Here is a 12,658-nt window from a genome sequence, read left to right on the forward strand (position 1 = left end):
TTTGTTTTCTTCCAGATTTTTTCACCTGCTGAAGGTCCTGCAAAGGGAAATAATAAGCAAAGTTCCTAAGTAGTAGTTAAGAAAAAAATCAGTTTTGAATATTTATGAAAAGGTATACTCACATATATTTCCATTTTTCTGTATAAGCCATAATTTAACAGCAAGTTATGGGTCATGCGGATTCTATGAGGTTTCATAGGATGACCCTGTCCATAATAGTAATTTCCAATATCACCTAAAATAGAAAAGACACAAACTAAACAATACGCATAAGAGAATCTTCATAAACTATCTGAATTTAGGTATGTCTATCATTAGAAGGTATTTACCAATTAATAAGATTTATTAAAACCTTAAATTATAATTTTAGATTTTGCAACTTTCAAACTACAGTAGAAAACCAATGTACTATGCACACTTTTACATGCTGAAGACTCCATTATTACATTACGTTCACTTGTAGATTAGGAAAGCAAGCTTTTCTGATTTTTGGTTCCCCCAAATATTTTGAGTTTCTGTTCTTTAAAGCACTAGTTGCTTTTAGTATTCTCTGATAAATTTAGATGCTTAAGTTCAGTTTTCTGGGTTTTACTGGCATAATTTAAAATTTTTTCAGCATCTCAGAAATCCCTATAGTTGTTATCATAAGCGTTAAAAATGTTCTGTGTCCATCTTACAGTCTGTCAGGCAAATTTTGATAACTAAAATTTAGTTCCTAAATAAAGTTTTGCTCTGTTATGACGTATCCATGACATTTTTCAAGGTAATAAGAATACTGTCTCATTCTTCATGACTAAAAAGTTATGATTCCTAGCCTGCCTTTTTAAATGGGACCTTATATCCCCATGTTTTAAAACTTACTCATAAAATTTATTTAAAAATAAGCAAATAACACCAATATCATAGATTTTCATCTATCAAATTTCAATTAAATTAATACTTTTAGGTAAAGCTTCAATGTTTCTTATAATAAAACATGATGATAAGAAAGTCTCTTAAATATATAAAAGTTGGCCCTCTATCTGTAGATTCAACCAATCATTAACTGAAACTAATTTTTAAAAAATGGATGGTAGTGTCTGTACTGAACATGTACGGACCTCTTTTCTTGTCATTATTCCCTAATCAATACAGTGTAACATAACTACTTACATAGCATTTACACTGTATTAATATTAGGTATTACAAGTAATCTAGAGATGATTTAAAGTACAAGGGAGGATGTACATAGGTTATATACAAATATTACACCATTTTACTTAAGAAACTTGAGCATTCTGGATTCTGGTATCTGTGTAGGGTCCTGGAACCAATCCCCCACAGACACTAAGAGAAGACTTAACTGGTTTTCTAATGTAACATGTACTTTTACAATAGCTTTTGTTGAATTAGAAATTAATTTTAATAACTATTCTAATGATTAAATAAACAGTCCCCAAATTTTGTTAGGACTGCCAAGCTGATTTTAACGGCTTGAAGTCTATCATTTCAACATAGGTTTATATATAAAAGCTAGGATTAAGAATGCCATTTACCTACTTTCGGAATAATAAATCTTTCAAAATCCTCCCTAAATACATGCCTTTTAAAAAATTGTTTGTCTGATGGAAACCAAGAACTCCAAAATCTTTGTTCTCTCTTCCACATATTTGATAACAGTCCAGGATGAACCTTTCAACTTTTATAAAATCCATGCTTCCAATATTACAAATACTAGAGTTTGTTCGTACCATATCTCTAATTTATTTAATTCCATTTTCATCACAAGCTCTCCTCAGAAAATAATTTGTATATACACGATCATTTAAAGGGGAGGCCACTTTATTTATTTTTTAAATTTGTTTTTTTTTTTTTTAAAGAGACAGAGTCTCGCTCTGCTGTTCAGGCTGGAAGTGTAGTAGTGCAAGCACAGCTTACTGCAACCTTGAACTCTTGGGCTCAAGCAATCCTCCTGGCTCAGCCTCCTGAATATCTGGGTCTCCAAAAGTGTGGACCACCATGCCCAGCTAATTATTTCTTTTTTTTTTTGTAGAGATGGGTTTTACTATGCTATGTTGCCCCTGTTGGTGTTCAACTCCTGGGCTCAAAAGATCATCCCACTAAGACCTCCCTCCCAAGTGCTGGGCTTACAGGCCACCATGCTATGCCCCTAGGCCACTTTTTTAATGCAGGTACCAACAACAGAGCTATGAAAGAATATAGACAAGTAGTAAATCAGGCCCCATGAGAAGACAGTCCTCTGGAGGTAACACAATTGAAAGGCTATGAATGCAGAAAATAAACTGTCAGGAAAGGATCTGCCATAAAGCTCTACCCTACAGGGTGGCGGTACACAAAGTTCCTTGAAAGCAATCTGGTTTCACCGAATTCTTAGGTATGGAAAACTCACTAGTGTTACAAAGCATCATGTACCTAAGTTAATGCAAGGAATAGTATTTCTAGGGTATCATCACTACCAAAGAGATCATTAAAGTAAAAATAAACTCTAGTCTTCACATAACTCCCATTTGCCTCTGTGTAAGAATTACCAAGATGAAACATCTCTTAACATTTAGCACATTACAAGATCAAATACTCTGGATGTGGACCTACTGAGAATCCAATGCGAAGCTCCAGCCCCCAATAATCTATAGAAAGGAAACTACGCTGGCAACTTCTCAGCAAGTGTAATTGAAAAAAATGATAGCAGTAAATATCATTTCCTGAGTGCTTACTAGAAGGCACTATTCTAAGCACTTCACATGTATTACCTTTTAATCTTTTCAACAACCCTATGACAGGTATTATTACTATTATTCCTATTTTATAATAGGGTAGAAGGGTAAAACACTGACAAGTCGGGTAATGTTGCCAAAGTCACACAGCTAGCAAGTGCAGGAGCTAGATTCAAACTCAGGCAGAACAGCTCACAGCCAATGCTCTTAAGTAGTACTTTTGGGAGAACCAAGGGCACTTACAGTCTATAGGGTGAAGGCTGACAAGAAAAGAACATAATACGGAATGAAAATACTTTAATAAAAGTTTAGAGACTTTGTTAATTCAAAGAAAATGAACACAAGAAACTACCTACCTAGTTTATCAAAGTAATTTATTTTTTTACTAATAGGGTCTTCAAATTTTATATGAATATCCATAGCTTTCAACGAGTTTGTCTGCCACAATTTAGGGGCCCCAGTCCCGCCAAAAATATACATACAACCTAAATGATACGTGTCTACAAGGACATCCAAGCTACAGATAATTACTTTACAAGAATTGTTCCAAAATATGAGTGTTACAAAAAACCATTTCCAACTTTTTCCCAACTTAACTCTGTATCTCACAATTCCCTAGATGGCTACTTTGTAGGCAACCACTTTTTAATAAAGACAAAATATCTTTTCTTAGTTTTAAGAACCTATGGTTTTCATTCATCTCATTTAAATGGTCAGTAATATAATTTGGGCATTTTAAATGTTATCCCAATTTTCATCAAAATACAGGTTGATTACCCCAATCTGAAAATTTGTAATCTGCCATGCTCCAGAATCCGAAATCTTTTGAACATCCTCTTCATAATCAAAGGAAATGTTCATCAGAGCACGCCAGATTTCGGATTTTCAAGTAAGGGATGCACAACTGTTAAGTATTATTGCAAATATCCCCAAAAGCAAAAAAAAATCTGAAATCTGAACTACTTCTAGTCCCACGCATTTCGGGAAAGGAATAATCAACTGTATGTAAAAATACTTTACCAATAAAGCAAACACCTTGAAAATCAGCTCAAAGGTGTATTGAACACAACAGACTTTATCAATGTGAAGAAATTACCATAAAGATTTATCTGCAAAATTTTAGAAGTTGTTCACTCTTCAAGAAGCTATCAGAATGGAAGTGGTTAGTAAGGTCCCCAATCTTTTATTTATTCACAGTCCTCAGAACTAGATATGTTTCAAATATTAGACCACTTCAGATTTTGTAAAGGTACTATGGCACATCTGCTACATATTATATTATGTAATATCAGAGAGTCTGGGCAGCATGCTATAATCAAACATTACTTCTGCAGCAAAAAAATATGTGAATATTCACAATAAGTGGAATAAAGATCATAAACAGGCTGAACGCAGTGGCTCACGCCTGTAATCCTAGCACTCTGGAAGGCCAAAGCGGGAGAATTGCTTGAGTTCAGGAGTTTCAGACCAGCCTGAGCAGGAGTGAGACCCTATCTCTACCAAAAATAGAAAAATTAGCCAGGCGTCCTGGGGCTGAGGCAGGAGGACTGCTTGAGCCCAGGAGTTTGAGGCTGCAGTGAGCTATGATGCCCCTGCACTCTACTTGGATGACAGAGAGAGACTCTGCTTCAAAAAAAGATCATGAACAGTCTCCTATTATTTAGGTTAAGCTTTTGATGCCAAATGAATTACAAAACATTTTCGATTTTCAGATCATTTTGGATTTCAGGACTGTGAAATGTGCCCTTACCCCTAAAGATAGGCTGACTGGAAAAAACAAGAAATAAGAAAAAAGCACAAAAAAGCTACTACATTATTTCTATCTTCCAGACTACTTAGCCCTAGTAGCTTTTTGCACAACTATTCACTACTCTTCCTTGAAATATTCTGAATCCTGGCTTCCATACAATTTTCTTGGATTTTACTCCTACCCCAAGGACAATCCTCTGCCAACTTTTAAATATTGGGGTTTTTAAATGAAATTCATCCATTCATTTAACAAATCAAGAGCCTACCTACCATGTGCCAGGCAGGCAATGCTCTAGGTACTTGGATGTATCAGTGAATGATAATTCTGCCCTAAATGCTCTTCTCTCAGGAATAAGTCCTGGATCTTGTTATCTACCTATGCTGTCTCTTTTTCAGTCTCAGTACTTTACCACCTATATGCTGACAAATCCCAAATTTCTATGTCTAGTCTCTCCACCCTGGGTTCCAAACTCAGAGTCTCTTCTCAGTCTTTTCATTTGAATTCAAAAAGGATCTTAAACATAAGATGTTCCAAACAGAGCTCTTGGTTAATCTTCCCAAACTCAGTGAGTGGTACTATATATACCTCATCTAACTGCTAAATCCAGAAACTTAGCAGTTGTCCTTTCTTCTCTACCACCACTCCTCCAATCTCAACTCCATTTCCAATCCACCAATAAGTTCCATTGGTTTTACTCCCCAAATCTCTCTTAAATGTGTCCATTTCTATCTAAAATGCAATCGCTACATTTTACGGACAAATATGCATTCAGTTCTTGCTTCCAGCCCACATGCTACCACCCCTCACCAATTATTTTAAGAGAATGCTCTCTACTTAAAAAACCTCTAATGGCTTCCCCCTCCCTGAGTAAAGTCAAAATCTCTTACCACAAAGTGTAGTGTGGTCTGGCCCTTTACTGCCTAACCCAGTATGCCATGGTTCCCCCATGTCTTCCTCTTGGCTTCCTTTTCTGTTAAGTGCACCAAGTTCTAACTACCTGTCCTTTCTGATTTGCAATGTCTTTTGTAAAAAACTCTTTTCAAGGCTGGTCCATTTTCTTCCTTCAGGTGTTCCCTTGTCTGATTACCCTGTCAAAGGTCCCTTCTCTTTTACTCCGTGAAATAGTCTTACCTCCTTCTTAGGACTTAAGCAATCTTTTGTCTACTTGGCACACTGTAGGGTTTTTAAGTTCATTTGACATTCTAAACCCAAAGTTAACTTCATGAACAAGATTATCAGACTTCTATTGAAATAGAGAGGAATAAGGCATATTACCCAGTACAAACAACTTAGACTTAATCTTTCAAATGTGAACTCATCCAAGTTTCAATGTCATTTAGATATTAATTAATCTCTAAGACATTACCCCTCTTCCCTAACTCTAACTGTTTTCCTTTTAAGGATCTGTCAACTGAAGCTTCAGAAGTTTTTGTTGAGGAAAAAAAATAATTACTAATACTTTTTTTTGGTAGCAGAGAGACTCTATGGAAAGGAAAAAAGAAACATCTTTGGATTCTCCTTGGACATTAAAACTAGTCAATGTGAAAAAGGCGAAGTGGTGGATTACATCAAATCAAATCAAACAAGAATACTAATCTGCTTTAATCTATACAATAGACAACATGCCACCTACCTCGTCCAAAACTGAGAGCAGTTGTAAGAATTAAAGAACACTATATGAAAGTGCTGTCTATAAAAGTGATGAATTAATTATTTATTCATCAATAATTCAAAAATCATTTAAGTTTCTTAATTTAGTTGGTAGTGATACAGATATAAGTAAAACAGACGGACTCCCTGTCTTCATGAAGCTTACTTATATTCCAATGAGGAGAGAGACAAAAGTTAGGAAAAATAAAGCAGTAATATTTAGGTAATAGGAGAAAGCCTCTCTGATAAGGTGAAATTTGAAGGAAGTGAAGGGTAAAGGATTTCTGGGGAAGAGGAGTCAAACAAGAAAATCGCAGTCTTATTTAGAGTCATGCTCCATTACATGTAAATAACTAGCGCAATTAACAGCACTGGTATTTATGAACTGCTGCAGTAATTCATTCAGTACTCTAATTTGCCCCCAAAGGAATGATTACCTATTTCATAGACAATAAAGATTTATACCACAGCTAAGAACCACACAGTTGTATTAAAGGCTATCCAGCAAAACACTTTTGCACCATTGTTATAAGTAAAAGTCTAAGAAAATCTGACAATAGTTGGGCTGCCAAGTAGAATTTCTATGATCTGCTAGAGTAAATTAGGAGTACAACAGGAGGCATGATCTCGCTAACTTTTATATTTTCTTTGTATAGTGCTGAATACTTTTCTTTGGCCCACCTATCTCTAAACATTGTGTACTCCTATCAGAGGAGGAAAAAAAGCACAGAGCAATTTGTGTATAATTATATAAATTAGGGGTGTGTGTGTGTGTGTGTGTGTGTGTAATCCTATTATATTGTATACATCATAAAATAGGCACTAAATGTGATTGGCCTCAAGTTTAATTTGAAACAAAGTATAGTTAGCATTTCTAAATAAAGCATTAAAAATGTGAATATTGCAATTAAGAGTCTAACACAGCTTCACTTGCCAACTATACTTAAGTAGAAAAAAAAAAGTGGTATCATTTTAAGGCCAGAAGGGATAGTGACTAATTAGCTGTATCATTTTACAGATTGCCGGTAATCTTCTAGTATATAAAAGAGTAAACACGATTTAGAAATATGAGATCTGTCTGTAAAGTATCCATCCACGTACTATGAAAAACAGAGACATTTATTGAAGATACAAGATGCTAGAAACATTATACATAGAACAATGACCATGCCTTAGTTCCCTTCAGAGTAGGCACCTTGGGACCTCACACAGTTATCTCAGTGTCTCTTAACCTAACCCGTACACTTTCAACATTCTCAGGTATTCTGCTTGTTGCAGGCCTTCCAGAACGTGGATCACTTTTAACAGATTCTCGGCCATCTTTGAAGCGTTTGTACCATACTTTTATTTGTGCTGCACTCGTGTTGCCCCAGAAAGCCTTCTGAATCATCCGAATAGTTTCTGTGGAGGAATGCTCAAGCTTAATGCAAAATCTGATGCAGATTCCTTGTTCTACTAGCTCAGCCATTTAGAATGCAAGGGCCACACAGTACACATGCTCACTCAAAGGCATCTAGCAACCCACTGACTAGTACAGTGAAGTTGTCGTTGTTCGCACATGCGCCTTCCAGTTCACTCACATCCATGTCATGCACACCATTCTATTATATTAACAGTGGCTGGATACTTTCTGGACAGACCTTGTATGTTTTTGGAAACTTTGGAGGCATGAGTCAATAGCTATAGTTAGAGAAGTAGTAACTTCTCTCTTCTTCAAAGGTTTAAGGATAACTCATCCATCAAATATTTGAGGGTTCCCCTGGGACTAGCATTTCAACCTACTAAAATGATCTAATGAAAACGACAAAGTGTGCAGAGAAGAATATGTATTATCTTGAGAAGCCCTTCCATTGAGATGCATACTGCCCCAATGGTAGACATTTTCTGTGCCACCAAAAGGCTCACAATGTGCCTAATGGCCCCAGTGAGCCTAAAGGTAGGATTCGTATGGTTATAGAAGTTGCTATTTCACTCCTTTCCTCTTTTTCTTCCTTCTACTTCCTTTACCAACAAATTAAAACCCACTAACTTAGACTAGCAGATGATTCAGGCCCTATTACTACTGATATGACCCACTTCCAATCTAATCTCTGTTATATACCTAAAATACATAATTCTCTGATGCTGAAGCTGCTTTACCTCCATTCTCGCTTTTCACAATAAAAAAAATTACTATTGCCGCTTTTATAAGCTGACAAAACAGGACTTTTGTGCAAATAAAAATGTAATTTTTGGAATTAATTGTGTAGAGCTTAGCATGCTATCACATATTAATAATTAGCATAATACCTATGAAACTTAATAACCTCTGTAAAATATCTTATTAACTGCCCCCCTAACCCAAAGAATATTTGAAATGTGAGCAACTAAAAACTCCATTCTAAAAGACAAGTCAAACAAGAGACACGGACAAAAACCAGATAACCCACCAGAGATTTCCAAACTATCAAAGTTATGCACCTGGTTTCTGACCATCAGGTAAAGCAGTTGAATGGGCTACAAAATAAAGTATTAGATTAAGTCACAATCACAAGACTCTTAAATATTCCCTACCTATCAAGCCTATTCTACCTATCAAGCCTTCATTCTGCCCCTGGAACCAGGGTCTGCTCCCACTGCCTCAACAATTGGCTCATCACAAATGGGCCCAGGAACAGACAGCTGTTCAGGAAACTGCTACTCAAGTGTACTCCCTGGTTCTTGAGCTCAAGCATGGTGACAAGAAGTTATAAGCAGCTTACTCCACCAAAGCTCATCACTGTCAACAGCAACTGACAGCTACAAAAAGAACCTTAGCACCAGTTTCCCCTGTTAAACCTTTCCCCTTCATCCTGAGCCCTGACAAGAATAAATCTCTAAACCTTAGAAACAATATAATTTTTTAAAATTAACTTATACACAGGGTTACTGACTTTCCAATTTGATTAGAGAATGCAGGGCAAGAATAACACAAAATATGCAATGTAATTCATGTTAAAATTAAAATGTACTCCATCTCTACCCCTCCACGATGGCACAGTATCAAATCAATTTATATATCACACCTATGTGGTCTTCTAAAAAAATATTTTTTAAAAATAGAGCTGTTACTATTTTGTCCTGGCTATCATAGGTCAGACAAATTAGATTTCTGTAAGATTTGAGATCTTCCTACAAACGACATAGGTGGTTATTTTATATAAAACAGGCATTAAAAGATCAATCCTTGCTAACTGAAGAGATGGTATGGCCATTTTCAATTAAAGTCAGATTTATTCTGAACTGGTGCTCTAAGGTCTCATCTACCTCTCTAAGATATTGATAGATTTACAACACACCAAATGTAGGAAAAAGTTTCCAAAATTTGTATTGCTTTGTACAAATCAGACAGGACTCTGAGGTCATTGAGGCTACCTTCTCTGTTAAATTTTGGAATTCCTTCTCTCAAGAGTAACCAACTAGAAACTAGATTTACCAAGTTAAAGTATTTGTGAAAGTTGTAAAACAGGCTACTACTCCACTGAGTATAATTTAGAATGGCATAGTAAACAGAGTTAGAGATTTAATGTTACTACTCATACTCCAAATTAGAGAACCCTTAAAATTAAATTATCTGACTTTTATAATTCACTGTACTACGAACTCAAGCTTACCTGATTAGAATATTTAGTACTTCTGCACTACTCCCCAAAGTTTTCCTACACCAAGATTCCCACCACCAAGAAAGAGCCTTCACAAGTAAGATGCCAATGCTCTCCTAAACCTCCAAAGCAGGATCTGTTTCCTGATCGAACAAAGAGCAACAAAGGAGTGGGTGGTAACCAGGCAAGCTAGGACCCATCGAGTCTAGTCTAAAACACAAGCAGTAAAGCTCCACGTTTCCCTACCACCTCCTCTAATTTCCTGCGAAGGCTACCTGTCTCGAACTCGAAAACCTTAATTGTTGCTATTGAGGAAGTGAAGCCCATTTGAATCCTGAGAAACCGGCGCTCGAAAAACCCCGCGAACAAAGGAGAGGGTGGGAGCCCACGCAAAACACGGGTGTGACAGCGCCACACGCCGGACTTGGGCCCCCACCCGCAGTAACTACTTTCAGCATCGACCTAGGTGGAGGGGTCCTGGGTGAGGTCTGAGGGAGAAAGGAGTAGACCCTCGGGCCAGACAGAACAGAGGGGAGGGGAGCAAGCGGGAATGGGGGAGGGGAGGGGGATAGAGGGGCGGAGCTTTCTCGGCCGCGGGGCTTTGTGTACAGCCAGGGCAGAAATTTCGACTCGGGGAGGGATCGGTGTAGAAGTCCGGCGCAGGGAACCCCTAAACCTGCGCTGCCACGAGTGGCAGGCGGGAGAGGCGTGAAGAAGGGCCGTCCCCTTCGCCACTACCACGAAGCCGGGTAGGCCGGGCCGCCCCAGTGGCGGCCACCTTCGGTCGGGGGTGCGGACCGCACCGCCGGAGGGAATGAGGCAGGAGGCAAGCGGGGCGTCTCCCCGATTCCCGCCCGCAGAGTCCGCGGGAGTCGCTTGGGGAGGAGGGTCTCCCGCCGACCACGTAGGGTCGGGAATGGGTTAAGACGCGGCCAAACGTCGGTCCCTCCTCCTTCCCACCCCTCAGCACCGGCGCCCACTCGCGACGGCGGTCGCGGAGCTCGGCGCGGCCCCGGGCTCGGCGCCGCAGCCCGGCCGCCCACTCCGCCGCCGGCCGGCCTCTCACCATCGTAGTAGTAGCAGACTTTCTTCTTGCCGCCTCCTTGACTGTACGCCATGGGTTCCCCGGCCACCGCCGCCTCCGGACTCCGGCTCCTCCTCCTGCTGCTGCTGCCGCGGCTCGGCGGGGAGAGAAGAGGGCTGGGGGAAAGGTGGGGGTGGCAGATCCCGCGGGGAAGGGCAGGTCGGAGGGAGGATCAGAGGGGGCGCCGAGAGGGCTCGGTACCGCCCGGCCGAGGGGCCAAGAGCGCGGAGCGGGGGCTGGCAGCGGCGCCAACTCGCGACACTGGGGAGGGGGAGGGGGCCGCCAAACCACCTCCGGAGGCCGCAGGGAGGTGGGGCGCGTCCACTGTGTCCTCCACGGGGGAAGAAGGGACACGACTGGAGAAAGAGGCCGCTTCAGGCTCGGGATGAGAGAGGCCTTCTATTGATGAACCGCTTGGGCAGGGCGGCACCATACACCGTCTTAAAATGCGAAAACCGGCAAGCTTTCGCTCTGCAAGCGGATAAAGGGAGCGTGAAGTTGGGTTGACATCCTCCCCCTCGGATCGTCGCACAGTGGTTGCGTCTATCCCGAGCCTGCGCAATGGGCGCCTCCTCAACCGTAGCCTTGGCGGTCTAGACCCCCTCCGCGACGTCCCACGCTGCTCCCCTCCCCCACTGTTGCGAAGCTCCCGCCCGAGCCGACCACGTGCCGCGCGGGAGAGCCCACTCTCGCGCCCCTTCCGGGCCCCGGGAGTCTCCCGGCTGGACCCCACGGCTGCAGTAGCTTGTTGCCTGGTTTTCTCGTTTATTCATTTATTCTTTCTTTTTTTTGCTGATGATTGCTCTGAGATAGTGAGTTTTTAAGGAGACCTATTACATACGGCAAGGAGAGAGTGTACCGCCCAGGCTTGAATGAGCGTTTATGGAACTCATTTATAAGGCACGGTTCTAAGCATTGCATTTATAATATATTCCATTGATACCTGTTTATAATAAATACTTAATCTCCTTTAAGGCTTCTAACAACGTTGGAATTTAACAACTATCTGTGTTCCTTCTTTGTGGTTGGGGCAGATTAAAGAAATTGGTCCTGTCAACTGCTAACTCTTGGTCTGGGGATTTGAACTCAGTATTCTCTAAACTCCTGCACATCCTTGCTATTTCACTGACTATGCTGCTTCTGTTCCTGGCCAGACACTGAAAGATTGGAGCAGAAAGCTAACAGAAAGGACTTTGAGAAGTCTTGGAAGTTATGAATACATGTGCCCTTGTGTTCAGCAAATCATTTATCAAGCACCTACCCTAAGCCAGCCGCCTTGCAGGTGAGAGGTGGGGGCTGACAGCCTGCACTGTAGCACTCATCCCAACTATATCATTTGCAATTCCCCACAAATGGAGGCTCTCCTATACTCCCATCAAAACAAAAAAAAAGAGGGAGACCATATTGAAGCAAGAACCATTTGGAACCACTACCCAAAATATCCTTTTTAATGTGCTATTTGACTTCAGAATTCCCAAGGGTATTCACGCTTAATGCAACAGTTTTCCTGTACCTCTCCCCCCAGGAGAGTTAGAAAAAGTAAGTGCAGGCCGATGGTCCCTATTGCCTACCTTCGTTAACAACCCCACCCCATCTGTATTTTTAACAAGACCCTGGGTGACTGATGCAGCTGATACAGGAATCACAGTGGGAGAAACATTGGCAAAGTTAATTACATGGTGTTGAATTTCTAAGTTTTGCTCTATCTAGTCCAAAATCAACTTGGAAGAATCTGAGAACAAAGTAAGTTAATTTAGTAGAAACTAATGTTCTTCCCTAGAGCCTACACAGTGAATTCTGAAATGAGACTTGATTTCCTTTGGGAAGACTTTCCTGACCC

At 40.3% G+C, this 12,658-nt stretch overlaps 1 protein-coding gene across 1 annotated transcript in view; it reads right to left on the reverse strand.

The window, feature by feature from the left end:
* HDAC2 (histone deacetylase 2) overlaps nt 1–12,658 on the reverse strand; it is a 44,474-nt gene that overhangs the window by 19,858 nt on the left and 11,958 nt on the right. Inside the window, 3 exon segments of the mRNA XM_012645086.1 lie at nt 123–235; nt 10,801–10,954; nt 10,956–11,149. Coding sequence (XP_012500540.1) covers nt 123–235; nt 10,801–10,954; nt 10,956–11,149 — 461 coding nt within the window.

The sequence above is a fragment of the Propithecus coquereli genome, unplaced genomic scaffold (assembly GCF_000956105.1).
Source record: "Propithecus coquereli isolate 6110/MARCELLA unplaced genomic scaffold, Pcoq_1.0 Scaffold225, whole genome shotgun sequence".
Classification (NCBI taxonomy): domain Eukaryota; kingdom Metazoa; phylum Chordata; class Mammalia; order Primates; family Indriidae; genus Propithecus; species Propithecus coquereli.